Source organism: Salvia splendens, chromosome 3, assembly GCF_004379255.2.
Source record: "Salvia splendens isolate huo1 chromosome 3, SspV2, whole genome shotgun sequence".
In the NCBI taxonomy this organism is placed as follows: Eukaryota; Viridiplantae; Streptophyta; class Magnoliopsida; order Lamiales; family Lamiaceae; genus Salvia; species Salvia splendens.
Window position 1 is genome coordinate 15,490,871 of NC_056034.1, and position 11,202 is coordinate 15,502,072.

Below are 11,202 nucleotides of genomic sequence, written 5' to 3' on the forward strand. Positions count from 1 at the left end.
CGCAAAAAGCCATAGACTCTCTTACCCCTCTTCCACTTCCTCTTATACTGTTCCTTTACATCTTATACATAGTGACTTGTGGGGACCATCGCCAATTATATCAAAGAATGGATATTCTTATTATGTGACACTTGTTGATCACTTCACTCGTTTTACTTGGCTTTATTTACTGAAATCTAAGGCTGAAGTTGGGGTCATTTTTCAAAACTTCAAAGCGTATGTGGAAAATCAGTTCAATCACAAAATAAAGATCCTTCAATCTGATTGGGGAGGAGAATATCAAGGTCTCAGTTCATTTCTTCAATCTTCTGGGATTATCCACCGTGTATCATGCCCTTACACTCCACAGCAAAACGGGCTAGCCGAAAGAAAGCACCGTCATATTATTGAGATGGGTTTGGCATTGCTCGCTCAGTCTGGTCTTCCACAACGGCATTGGGATGATGCCTTTCTGATTGCAGCTTTTCTCATCAACAGAATCCCATCCAAAGTCCTTCACAACATCTCTCCATTTGAAAAGCTTCATAACTGCAAGCCAAACTACTATGAGCTAAGGGTCTTCGGTTGTCTTTGTTATCCTCATATTCGTCCCTACAATAAGCATAAACGCCAATACCGCTCTGAGGCAGCTACTTTTCTGGGTTATAGTGATGCACACAAGGGCTACAAGTCTCTACTACCTAGTGGTAAGGTTCTCATCACCTGAGATATTATCTTCGATGAAACCTTATTCCCTCATCTCTCTCATTCTTATCCTTCACATCATACCTCTTCATCTCCCCAGCCTCCTGCCCTCACACCTTTATCAGTTGCACCTCTGTGACTAAGACAGTGGATGGTCTTCACCTCTCTCAAACTAATTATTTGAAGGAACTTCTTGAGAAACTCCAGATGCAGGGAGCTAAGGGTATCTCACTCCCATGCTCTCTAACTCTAAGCTATGCAAGACCGAAGGAAATCCAACAGTTGATGGAAAGATGTATTATAGTGCCGTGGGAGCACTACAATATGCTACCATAACTAGACCAAAGATCAGCTTTTGTGTTAATAAAGTCAGTCAATTCATGTCGTGCCCTCTTGATTCACATTGGAAGGCAATGAAGAGGATTCTTAGGTATCTTGCTGGTACCCTAGATTATGGTCTCCACATCAAGCGAACTAATAACACTCTGATTGTCTTCTCCGACTCGGATTGGGCAGGTGATCTTGATTTCAGGTTATGGAGTATACTATGGTTCGAATTTGATATCTTGGTGTTCAAAGAAACAGTCGGTAGTTTGTCGTTCTAGTACGGAAGCTGAGTATCGAAGTCTAGCCCACACTGCTTCGGATGTGACGTGGGTGAAGTCCCTTCTCACTGAGCTAGGTGTTCAATGTTCTGGAGTACCAGTTGTATGGGTTGACAATTTGAGTACCATAGCCAGTGGCGGATCCAGGGGGGGCAGGAGGGGGCGGTCGCCCCCTCCACGCGACTAATTTTCCCTTATCTCGGATGTATATTTTCCATATCCGCCCCCTCCGTTGTCTCCGACGTTGCTCCGTTGACCGAAAAAAAATAACCATTATCTCCCAAGCTCAATTGAAATAAAATTTTAAAACTCAACTCAAGCCCAATTAAAAAAGAACTAAAAGCCCAATCGTATCTACCTTTTTAATTAAGTACTTTGGAATACTTACTTGGACTACTAAAAGTCCCACTGAGTGTTATGTTAACACTACTAAAAGCCCATTTAGCATTTTAAAAGAGTGCCCAGATTAATTAACTGGCCCAACTTCAATCAAATGAGGAGGAGGGTCCAATTAGAAAATAGCCTCCCAATCCCATGACCATCCGTCGGCCTCTCCTTTTCTCTCTCAAATTCATCTTCACAAAACAAATCCCCAATCCAAAACCCTAGCCTCTCTTCCTCTCGGTGGATCTCGACGGGTAAGGCTATTATAATTTATATCTCTACCACCAAAACCTTGAAATTGACGCATTTGATCAAAACTTGAAGATTATTGATGCTGATACTTTGATATTTAAAGCTTCTATCAAAGGTGTAGGTGCTGGATGGGTTTATTGATGCTGATACTTTGATAATTAAAGCTCAAGTTCAGGTTATCAGGTATAATTCGAAGGTGTGTTGTGTTTTAAAATTCAAATTCATGTCTTTTAATTTGTAGATTTAGGCATTTAGCCATTGAGGAAAGATTAAATATTTTCCTTTTGGAATAGGAAAAAAAAGTAGCTTAGAAGATTAGTGGTGTATATATAAAACATTGAGTGGGTTCCATGTGGCATGTGGTAAATGCTAATGACAAAGTGTGGTCCCATGGATAGTATAAAGTGAGTAAATGATAGTTACTTTATTATAATATTTTATAATTATACCTTTTTTGTTTCATTAGGTATGGAGAAATATTTTGGAAAAAGACCAAGATTTTTGGATTCTTGTCCAGAACTAGAAGCACATATTGCTGAAGAAAATTTGATGGAGAATGATGATATAAATGAAAGTGAAATCAAGGCTGATCCTGGTTTGCGAAAACCAATTGCAGAATATGGTGTGAATATCCGGGATCGTATTCGTAGAGAATATGTAGCAAAAGGCCCTTGTCAACCAAAGGGTAATATTTTTCAAAAAACGCGTCAAGGAAAAGATAATAGGAGTTTTAGAGATGCTTGGTACAAAGATTATGATTGGCTAGAATATAGTGAATCGAAACATGCCGCATATTGCTTTTACTGTTTTCTTTTCAAGCGTGGTTATGTGGCACCGGGAGATGAAGCCTTCACTAGTTGTGGTTTTTCTAATTGGAAAAAAGCACTAGAAAAATTCAAGGCACATGTTGGGGATAAAAGTAGTGCACACAACAAAGCAAGGATAGAATATGAAAATTTTGTCAATCAAAGGCAAAGTGTGACTTATGTTGTAAGTAGAGGTATGACAACAAAAGAAAAGGAATATCGAATTCGATTGACTGCAACTGTTGATGTAGTTCGTTTTCTTTTGATTCAAGGTTTGCCTTTTAGGGGACATGACGAGTCATCAACTGGTAATATTTAATATTTTATTATTTAATATTTCATTATTTTATTCCGCCCCCTCCGTTTTTTAATCCTGGATCCGCCACTGACCATAGCATTGGCTTCTAATCCGATATTGCACGCCAGGACCAAACATATAGAGATCTATATTCATTTTGTTCGCGATATGGTGCAAAGAAAGGAATTGGATATGGTACAGAGAGATCTTCGTCTTGTTCCGACTTATGATCAAATAGCTGATATTTTTACAAAACCTCTCAGTTACCAATTCTTCTCGAAGCTGAGGAACAAACTCGGAGTTTGTCCTCTGTCTTCTCTCGAATTGAGGGGAAGTGTTGGACGACTTGCTGTCTTGAAGGAGTTGGAAGATCAGATGTGCAATGCAGCAAATGAGTTGGCAGTTAGAAAAGTAATGGATGAAGATCGTGAACAGTTAAAATAGTTATGGATGAAGATTGTGGCAGCAGTTAGAATAGTCATGGAACGCGTTCTTGTTTAGCATAGTATATATGTGTATTCATGTAATGTAATTGATCATCTTCTGTAAAATATTAAATCATCCGTATCTTCTCATATCAGAAACTCTTCTATTATTTCCTAGTATTTATGTTCATACTTTAACATGGCTATAACCAAGGCTTGTCTTAAATCCATGAATTCTTTCACAACCATCCATACTCCCGCTGCATCTGTGAAATTGAAAATGGAACTAGGTTGGAGAACATAAGGGTTGGGCTTATTAATCTTGGGCCATTTATTTAATTGCTGGGCTGCTTTTCTTTTAGGCCTATAATAAACTAATGATGCACTTGGGCTTGGTAGAATTGGAATTAGAATTAGTATAAAATTGTTTTTATTGTGCTTAGAATTATAGTATAAATTATTTGAATTGTGCAAGTAGTAGTTAATAAATTTATTAATATGTGAATATATTATCTAAGAAACCTTGTTGTTATTAGTAGTAGTTGTGCATCGGTATTTTTTCAAAAAAATAAGGAATGATTCAAGTGCAAATGCTTCAACTAATTATAATAATATTTCATTTCCGAATCCGATTTTGAACTTGGAAAGAGTGAATATTGCAAGTGTTGAATCTAATGCGGAAAATATAAATACTGACCTAGGACTACGAAAACAGTTATATGCAAAATTAAATAATTTTTTTTAAAAATATTTTAATACTATTATTTTTTAAAATTTCAGTCCCGACTTACTAAATTTTCTGGTTCCGTCACTGTGTGGATGGCCTTAACATTGTCAAACGGAGTTCGATATATGCAATAATTTTACATCTCGAAACTAAAAAAAAACAATTATTACACCTCTCAAAATACACTTTTAAAATTTTAAATGTAATGTAATGAATGAATATGTAGGTGGTTCGAAATTATTGCACCTCGCTTAAGCACGTGGGCTGCGTGCTTCTTATACATTTCGAAAAAAATAGAAATAAAAACATATACTTATATAAACAGGAATCTTTTAGAAGGCACAACGCATAACTAAGAAGCAGATTCGAGAAACAAAAAGAAAAATAAAAATAAAAATAAAAATAAAAATAAAAATAAAAATAAAAATAAAAATAAAAATAAAAATAAAAATAAAAATAAAAATACTCGAAAGAGTCCCATGGTTCAACTATGGCATTGACTTAAAAGCTTGGAGGTAGCAGGTATGGTACGTCTTTCAAAGATTTTTATCCTTGGCCATTTTATCTTTTTTGTTTTTTGTTATTATGTGGCCGTCTCAAAATTAACTATTGCTTTTGCGGAAGTTAGTTTTTTTTTTCTATTAGATTTTTACCCAGCTAGTTTGCTTGATTTTGTTTTGAGAATGCTAAAAGACTTGCTCTTTACCATAAAGTTCTAGTTTTTTCCAAAGCGTAATTGCTTGTATCTACCCTTTGTTGCTGAATATTTTTGGTAGCAACTTGATCTGAAAATTAAAATTTTACTATTTCAAGTAGCTTTGGTTGAGTTTGGACGTTGTCTACTTTTTTCCAACCGTTGTGCTTCTTGAATGTTGATTTGTTAGAGTTGGGTTTTGATCCTTACTGTTTGCTTATTTCCATTTTCTTGCAGTGTTGTTTAGTATAGTAAACAGATTAGAATATTGCCCCTTTTTGGATTTTGTCTTACAGATGCTATCTCCCTTCCCAAAGGGATAATACACTCCATTTGTTCATCCTATGCAATTTTCTTAATTTTTCGATGTGAAGAAATTTGTGTTGGTGTGATTGGAATCATAGGCATCAATGTCTGTTGCCTGCTGTGTGCCTCTAGTTGAATGTGTGTCCTGTTTAGCCTGCATTCGTTGGGTGTGGAAGAAATTCCTCTACACTGCTGGCAAGGAAAGTGAGAATTGGGGGCTGGCAACGGCCAGCGAATTCGAGCCTGTCCCTCGGCTTTGTAAGTACATTCTATCTGTCTATGAGGATGATCTCAGGAACCCCATGTGGGCCCCCCATGGAGGGTATGGGATGAACCCCGACTGGATGTTGAAGAAGAAAGACTACGCGGACACTGAGGGGAAAGTGTCGCCCTATATGATCTACCTCGATCATGACAACGAGGATATAGTTTTGGCGATCAGGGGTCTTAATATGGGGAAGGAGAGTGATATTCTTATGTTACTGGATAACAAGCTGGGGCAGACGACATTTGATGGGGGGTATGTGCACAACGGGCTGTTGAAGGCGGCTCAGTATGTTTTGGAGGAGGAGTGTGAGGTTTTGAGGGAGCTAGTTAAGAAGTATCCGAATTATAGTTTGACGTTTGCTGGGCATTCGCTGGGAGCAGGGGTCGTGACGTTGCTGACAATGCTGGCAGTTAAGAGTAGGGATAAATTGGGGTATATTGAGAGGAAGAGGATTAGGTGCTTTGCTATTGCTCCTGCAAGGTGTATCTCTCTGAACTTAGCGGTTAGATACGCAGATGTCATAAATGCAGTTGTGCTGCAGGTAACGAATGTTACATACCTGTGATTTAATTTTGTTGCATTGCTTCATTAAAGTCACAATGATAATGTGTTAATCAACATGAGCACATGGTTATATATAACTGATTGAGTTTAGATGAACTATAGCCGGAGGCCTTTTAGGTGCCTCGTTAAATTTCTGCTTGCCCACAAAATAAAAGATTACGGAATGGGATGACTTGTAAGTTTATTTTGAGTGCATTCTTTTTATACTATAAGAGATTATTTAGGATTACTCATCCCCTTACTCCACCAAGATGATATGAATGGCCAAAATATGGCTTATATACTCCTCAAGTTTCTAAGCATACTCTGCCTGCACATTTTTATATAATAATAAATCCAATATCACCTTTCTTGTTCAGGATGATTTCCTTCCACGGACAACAGTTGCGCTGGAACATGTATACAAGTCACTTTTTTGGTAAAAGATCAGTTCTTGCCTGATTTTAGCATTGGTTTATCTTTCTGATTTTGTTTATCTTTCTCAAGATGAGTTTTACTGTATGAGGTGGTGATATTTAATTGAATTGATTTGCTAGACAATATCTTTAGTACTAACTTCTTAAATCACAAAACCATAACTTTTACTCTTTTTTCTTAAAATTCCTCCTTCTGGTTCCTTCTTTGTTCGACGTTTTAATGCAATAGAGGAAACAACCAATTCTTATGCATGTCGATTGTCAACCATGGTCAAGATGATTTATTGAATCCTGTAGCATCCTCATATTCAAAAGGTTTCATCGTAAAAACTGCATTATGTTAGTATTTGCAATTTTGCATACAGACTCTATAAGTATTTTCAGGTAACTAGGAATATAAGGGACTAGAATACATAAGGGTTTGCAAATTTAGCTCAAACACCGCAACACCATTAAACTGGTCTGAGATATAAATTGGAGGTCATGCTGTCGGTAGCCTCAATCCGATGCAGTAGCAGCAGTGGTAGGGTTTGATGACACGCACTGTCTTTGTGTACCAATTTGCAATAGTTAAAAGTTCATGCTTGAAGATGTAAAAAACTTAAAAGTTCTAATTTGAACTCCAAACTGCTGTAAGGTTTGTGTCAGGTTTTGCAGTTAATTTCATTCATATTCAATATTGGAAACTATATTGGAGTTTGATAAAAAAAAAATCATTAGGCTCCTCGAAGAGGGTGCTCACTGCATACTTTTGACGGATTGGATAATTTTTAGCTTGTTTGATCATCTATCCTTTAAATACTCAATCACTTGTGTTGTCGATATAATCTATATGGTAGATGCCTCATAGGAGAATAACTTATCCACACTTGATCTTGGTTTTAATTACTGCTACATAATAACGTAATTTCAAATTCCACAAAAGTAGAATTTCTATTAATCACAGACGTTGTTTAAATTGTAAATGTCTGAAAAATCTTTTTGACACTACTTTTATCTTAAATTTCCTCCTTTAGGTTTCTTCTTCGTTCGCCGGTTAATGCAATAGAGGAAACAACCAATTCTTATGTATGTCACCCATAGCCAAGATGATTTATTGAATTTTCTAGCATCATCATATTCAGAAGGGTTAATTGTAAAAACTGCATTAGGTGATTTCAGGTAAAAAGAAATATAGGATGCTAGAATACATTTAGGTGGTGTTCGGTTTCCTAGACAAAATAGTACCAATATATAATCTAGGATTGAGTTGTGTGATTATTTTAGTTAGAGGGTGTTGGCTATAACAAATTATCCCATGATTATCCATCTAGGATTGAGTTGTGGGATTCAATCTCATGAACCAAACACACTGCATATTTAATCCCGATATACAATTTTGCAAACCGAACAGCTCCTTTGTATTTTTATCTCGAAAAATGCTAGAGACTGAAATTGGTCTTGGTAAAAGTTGGAGGTCATGGAATCTGGTCATGGCTTCCACCCAGCAGTCGGCGGCTTCAATCCGATGCAGCACTGTTAGGGTTTGATGGCTTTGTGTACTAATTTGCAATAGTTAAGTGTTCATACTTGATTATGCAAAAATTTGAAGTTCTGATTTGACTCCAAACTGCTCTAAGGTTTGTGTCGCGTTTTGCAGTTAACTTCATTCGTATTTCTTTATTGGAAACTACTGGTATTGGAGTTTGATTATAAAAAAACTGTCATTAGGCTTCTCGAAGAGGGTGCTCACTGCATACTTTTGACAGATTGGATATTTTGAGCTTAGCTTGTCTGATCATCTATCGTTTAAATACTCAATCACGTGTATTGTATTGTCGATGTAATCTATATGGTAGACGCCCCATAGGAGAATAACTTATCCATATGTGAACTTGGTTTTAACTACTGCGTGTATTGTCAATGTAATCTATATGGTAGACGCCCCATAAGAGAATAACTTATCCATATGTGATCTTGGTTTTAATTTCTGCTACATAATAAGGTAATTTCAGATTGCACAAAAAGTAGGATTTCTATTAATCCCACAATCTGATGTTCTCTTTGGTAGTTTCCCGTGCTTGTTGTGCATAACGTGTTTAAAAGATACGTGCACAGTCGAGGAGAAGATGCTGCAGGACCCGAGGAGACTGTACGCACCCGGTCGTCTCTATCACATAATTGTGAGAAAACCCTTCAGGTTTGTCCGAACATGCATAAAATACTTTTTTTTCTTTAAAATTTGTATTCAAGGAATTGGAAGACCAAGAAAAATGAACTCTATACCCATGTAAAACAACACGAAAGCAGATGCTTTTTCCACCCTTTGATACATATCTTCCTCAAAACTTGTTCGTGCAACTAGAAATATGCACGTACATATCATAATTCATAATATACGGCTAAAGCAGCATGCCCTAGGTGACATAACGGAAATATTGTAATTGAGTTTCATGATTTCTTCATCCTACGAGCAGATGTAAAAGAATCTCACCCCTCGTAAGAACAGCAGTGCCTGTGGATGGGCGATTTGAGCACATGGTTCTCTCCTGCAACATAACATCAGATCATGCTATCATTTGGATTCTACAGGAATCAGAAAATGCGCTCGACGTAAGTTTTGTCATTTTTAATTTCCACACTAGTGTTAAATTGTTGCAAATGTAACTAGTGACGCTATAAACGCAACGTTGTAAAAGTAGGTGGCAATTGCAAATTCTGGTAAAGGTTGTGTTGTGGTTTTTTGACGCAATTAAGGCGAAGAACATAGTGATTGCTTCTCTGATCCAATGATTTTGACTTCTCTTAGTGCAGTGTATGATGGAAAAGGAGCGTGTGATGAGCATTCCAGCAGCGCAGAGGATGGAGCGGCAGGTGTCGCTTGCCAAAGAACATAGGGACGAGTACAGGGCTGCCTTGGAGAGGGCCGTTGCTCTCGATATTCCCCGAGCACACTCACCTTCTTACGGAACGTTCAGAGACATGGAGGAAGGTCAGAATTCGAGCATTCCCAGTGATTCTTCATAGCTTTTGGATTCAGTTGGTAAATTTGTTGCAGAAAATGCTAGTGAGAAAAATCGAATGATGATTCATTCTTTGATCAAAGTGATTGGTATTCAGTGGGTAATTTTCATGTATCTGTGTAATAACGCACGTAGTTCGTGCAAGGGATTATCTCCTGAGTTTTCCGGCGACCAAAACGAATAAAAACGAAAATGATTCTTTTATGTTTCTATGCTATAATATCCTTATTTGTTTCTCATAATAAGTTTTTACTAATACTAAAATCAATAGAATTGGATTTATTCAAATGAATTAATTCTGAGTTATTTTAATTTATAACTATGTCGGCCCCAAAGTCATTTTCACCGATAATTTATACTCTTGCATGTATGCACCAAAACACACCTTTCTTATAAGTATACTCCCTCTGTTTTTTTAAAATAACAACTATTTTTATTTTGGGTCGTTCCTTAAAAATAGAAAATTTAAAATATTTCTATTTTAGGACGTGTATTCCACAATCCACTAACTTTACTTTCACTACTTTTTTCTCTTCCTTTCTCTTACTTTATTCATTTTTCTTTTCCTTTCTCTTACTTTACCAATTGTTCATTAAAACTCGTGTCGTTCCAAATGTTTCTATTTTTTTTAATACGGAGGGAGTATAATTTATTCAAATGCTATAAGCTCTAAGTTGTTTAATTCTAAATAATAAATGCAAAATTAAACTCAAGTACCACACAAAATTAAGTCAAGACAATTAGTAGTGGAACACAAATAAGAAATTAATAAATGATAGTAAAAGGGTGCGTTATAATGCTAACTTTTCTTAAATTGCTAGCTTGCTAACTCATCAACGTATTGTATTAAAAATGTCAACACGATCACATAAAAATGTCAACACATATTTGTATTGATATTTTTAATAAACTATGTTGACATTTTAAATATTAATGTCAACACAATGTCAACTTAAGTTTATGTTGACATTTCATTATCATCGTGTTGAGATTTTTAATACACAACGTTGATGAGTTAGCAAGTTAGCAACAGATGACACCCCTATTATCACACCCCTATACATTTTTATTTATTTTTTGAAACTAAGAATATCAGATTAGACAAAATTGAGATTAGGGGTGAATCTGATTTAAAATTTAAAAATGCCATAAATTTAAAAATTCCTTTAAAATATAAATAATGTAAAATTATCATTCACACGTTTACATACATACATAAGAAAATACAATCCTATAGCTAGTAATGATATATATACTGCTTAATTTACTATACTAACAACAGTTACAATATCACTAGCCTACTCTAGACATGCCCACCGGTTCCGGTTCCGGCGGTTAACCGCCGAACCGGAACCGGCGGTTCCGGAACCGGAACCGGAACCGGCGCAATATTCCCGAACCGGAACCGGCGCAATTCGGTTCGCGGTCCGGTTCAGGTTCAAGATATTTCGAACCGGAACCGTCACCGAACCGGCGGTTCGGGACGGTTCGGAACCGGCGGTTAACCGTGGAACCGCCGGTTCCGGCGCTTAAATCGAGGCAGGGGGATGGGGGCCGGTGGTGATCTTCAAAAACGGTCGAAACCGCCGGTTTTTCGGCGGTTAACCGGCGGTTAACCGGAAAAAACCGGCGGTTAACCGCCGGTTTAGTGGCTTTCGAGGCGGCGCGGAGCACGAGGCGACAATGGAGCAGCTTTTGCAGACGGTTCGTTGACCGAACCGGCGGTTTTATTTCGGAAACCGGCGGTTTTGGCCCGGAAACCGGCGGTTCC

General features: G+C 37.1%; 2 protein-coding genes across 8 annotated transcripts; both read left to right on the forward strand.

Moving 5' to 3' along the window:
* Nucleotides 1–1,782: 1,782 nt before the first annotated feature.
* Nucleotides 1,783–3,584, forward strand: LOC121794021 (zinc finger MYM-type protein 1-like). 5 transcript variants are annotated; one of them, XM_042192032.1, is made up of 4 exons: nucleotides 1,783–1,927; nucleotides 2,029–2,121; nucleotides 2,392–3,039; nucleotides 3,158–3,584. In XM_042192032.1, exons 3-4 carry the CDS (start codon nucleotides 2,394–2,396, stop codon nucleotides 3,169–3,171), a joined length of 660 nt encoding a protein of 219 aa, XP_042047966.1. In that variant the 5' UTR covers nucleotides 1,783–1,927; nucleotides 2,029–2,121; nucleotides 2,392–2,393; the 3' UTR covers nucleotides 3,172–3,584. The 5 variants fall into 5 exon arrangements, with proteins under 5 accessions (XP_042047966.1, XP_042047965.1, XP_042047968.1 ...); XM_042192031.1 differs by having other exon boundaries at nucleotides 2,029–2,108; XM_042192034.1 differs by having other exon boundaries at nucleotides 2,041–2,121.
* A 1,020-nt stretch (nucleotides 3,585–4,604) lies between these two features.
* LOC121795212 lies at nucleotides 4,605–9,635 on the forward strand. 3 transcript variants are annotated; one of them, XM_042193688.1, is made up of 6 exons: nucleotides 4,605–4,703; nucleotides 5,172–5,990; nucleotides 6,373–6,431; nucleotides 8,480–8,608; nucleotides 8,886–9,021; nucleotides 9,223–9,635. In XM_042193688.1, exons 2-6 carry the CDS (start codon nucleotides 5,286–5,288, stop codon nucleotides 9,433–9,435), a joined length of 1,242 nt encoding a protein of 413 aa, XP_042049622.1. In that variant the 5' UTR covers nucleotides 4,605–4,703; nucleotides 5,172–5,285; the 3' UTR covers nucleotides 9,436–9,635. The 3 variants fall into 3 exon arrangements, with proteins under 3 accessions (XP_042049622.1, XP_042049621.1, XP_042049623.1); XM_042193687.1 differs by having other exon boundaries at nucleotides 4,668–4,708; XM_042193689.1 differs by lacking the exon at nucleotides 4,605–4,703 and having other exon boundaries at nucleotides 4,716–5,990; nucleotides 9,218–9,365.
* The last annotated feature ends 1,567 nt before the right edge of the window (nucleotides 9,636–11,202 follow it).

Coding starts and splice junctions, on each gene's coding strand:
- LOC121794021 (XM_042192032.1), top strand. CDS start 2,394: ATGGAGAAATATTTTGGAAAAAGACCAAGATTTTTGGATTCTTGTCCA.
- LOC121795212 (XM_042193688.1), top strand. CDS start 5,286: ATGTCTGTTGCCTGCTGTGTGCCTCTAGTTGAATGTGTGTCCTGTTTA. Junction 5,991..6,372: donor TAAATGCAGTTGTGCTGCAG/GTAACGAATGTT, acceptor TTTCTTGTTCAG/GATGATTTCCTTCCACGGAC. Junction 6,432..8,479: donor GTATACAAGTCACTTTTTTG/GTAAAAGATCAG, acceptor TCTCTTTGGTAG/TTTCCCGTGCTTGTTGTGCA.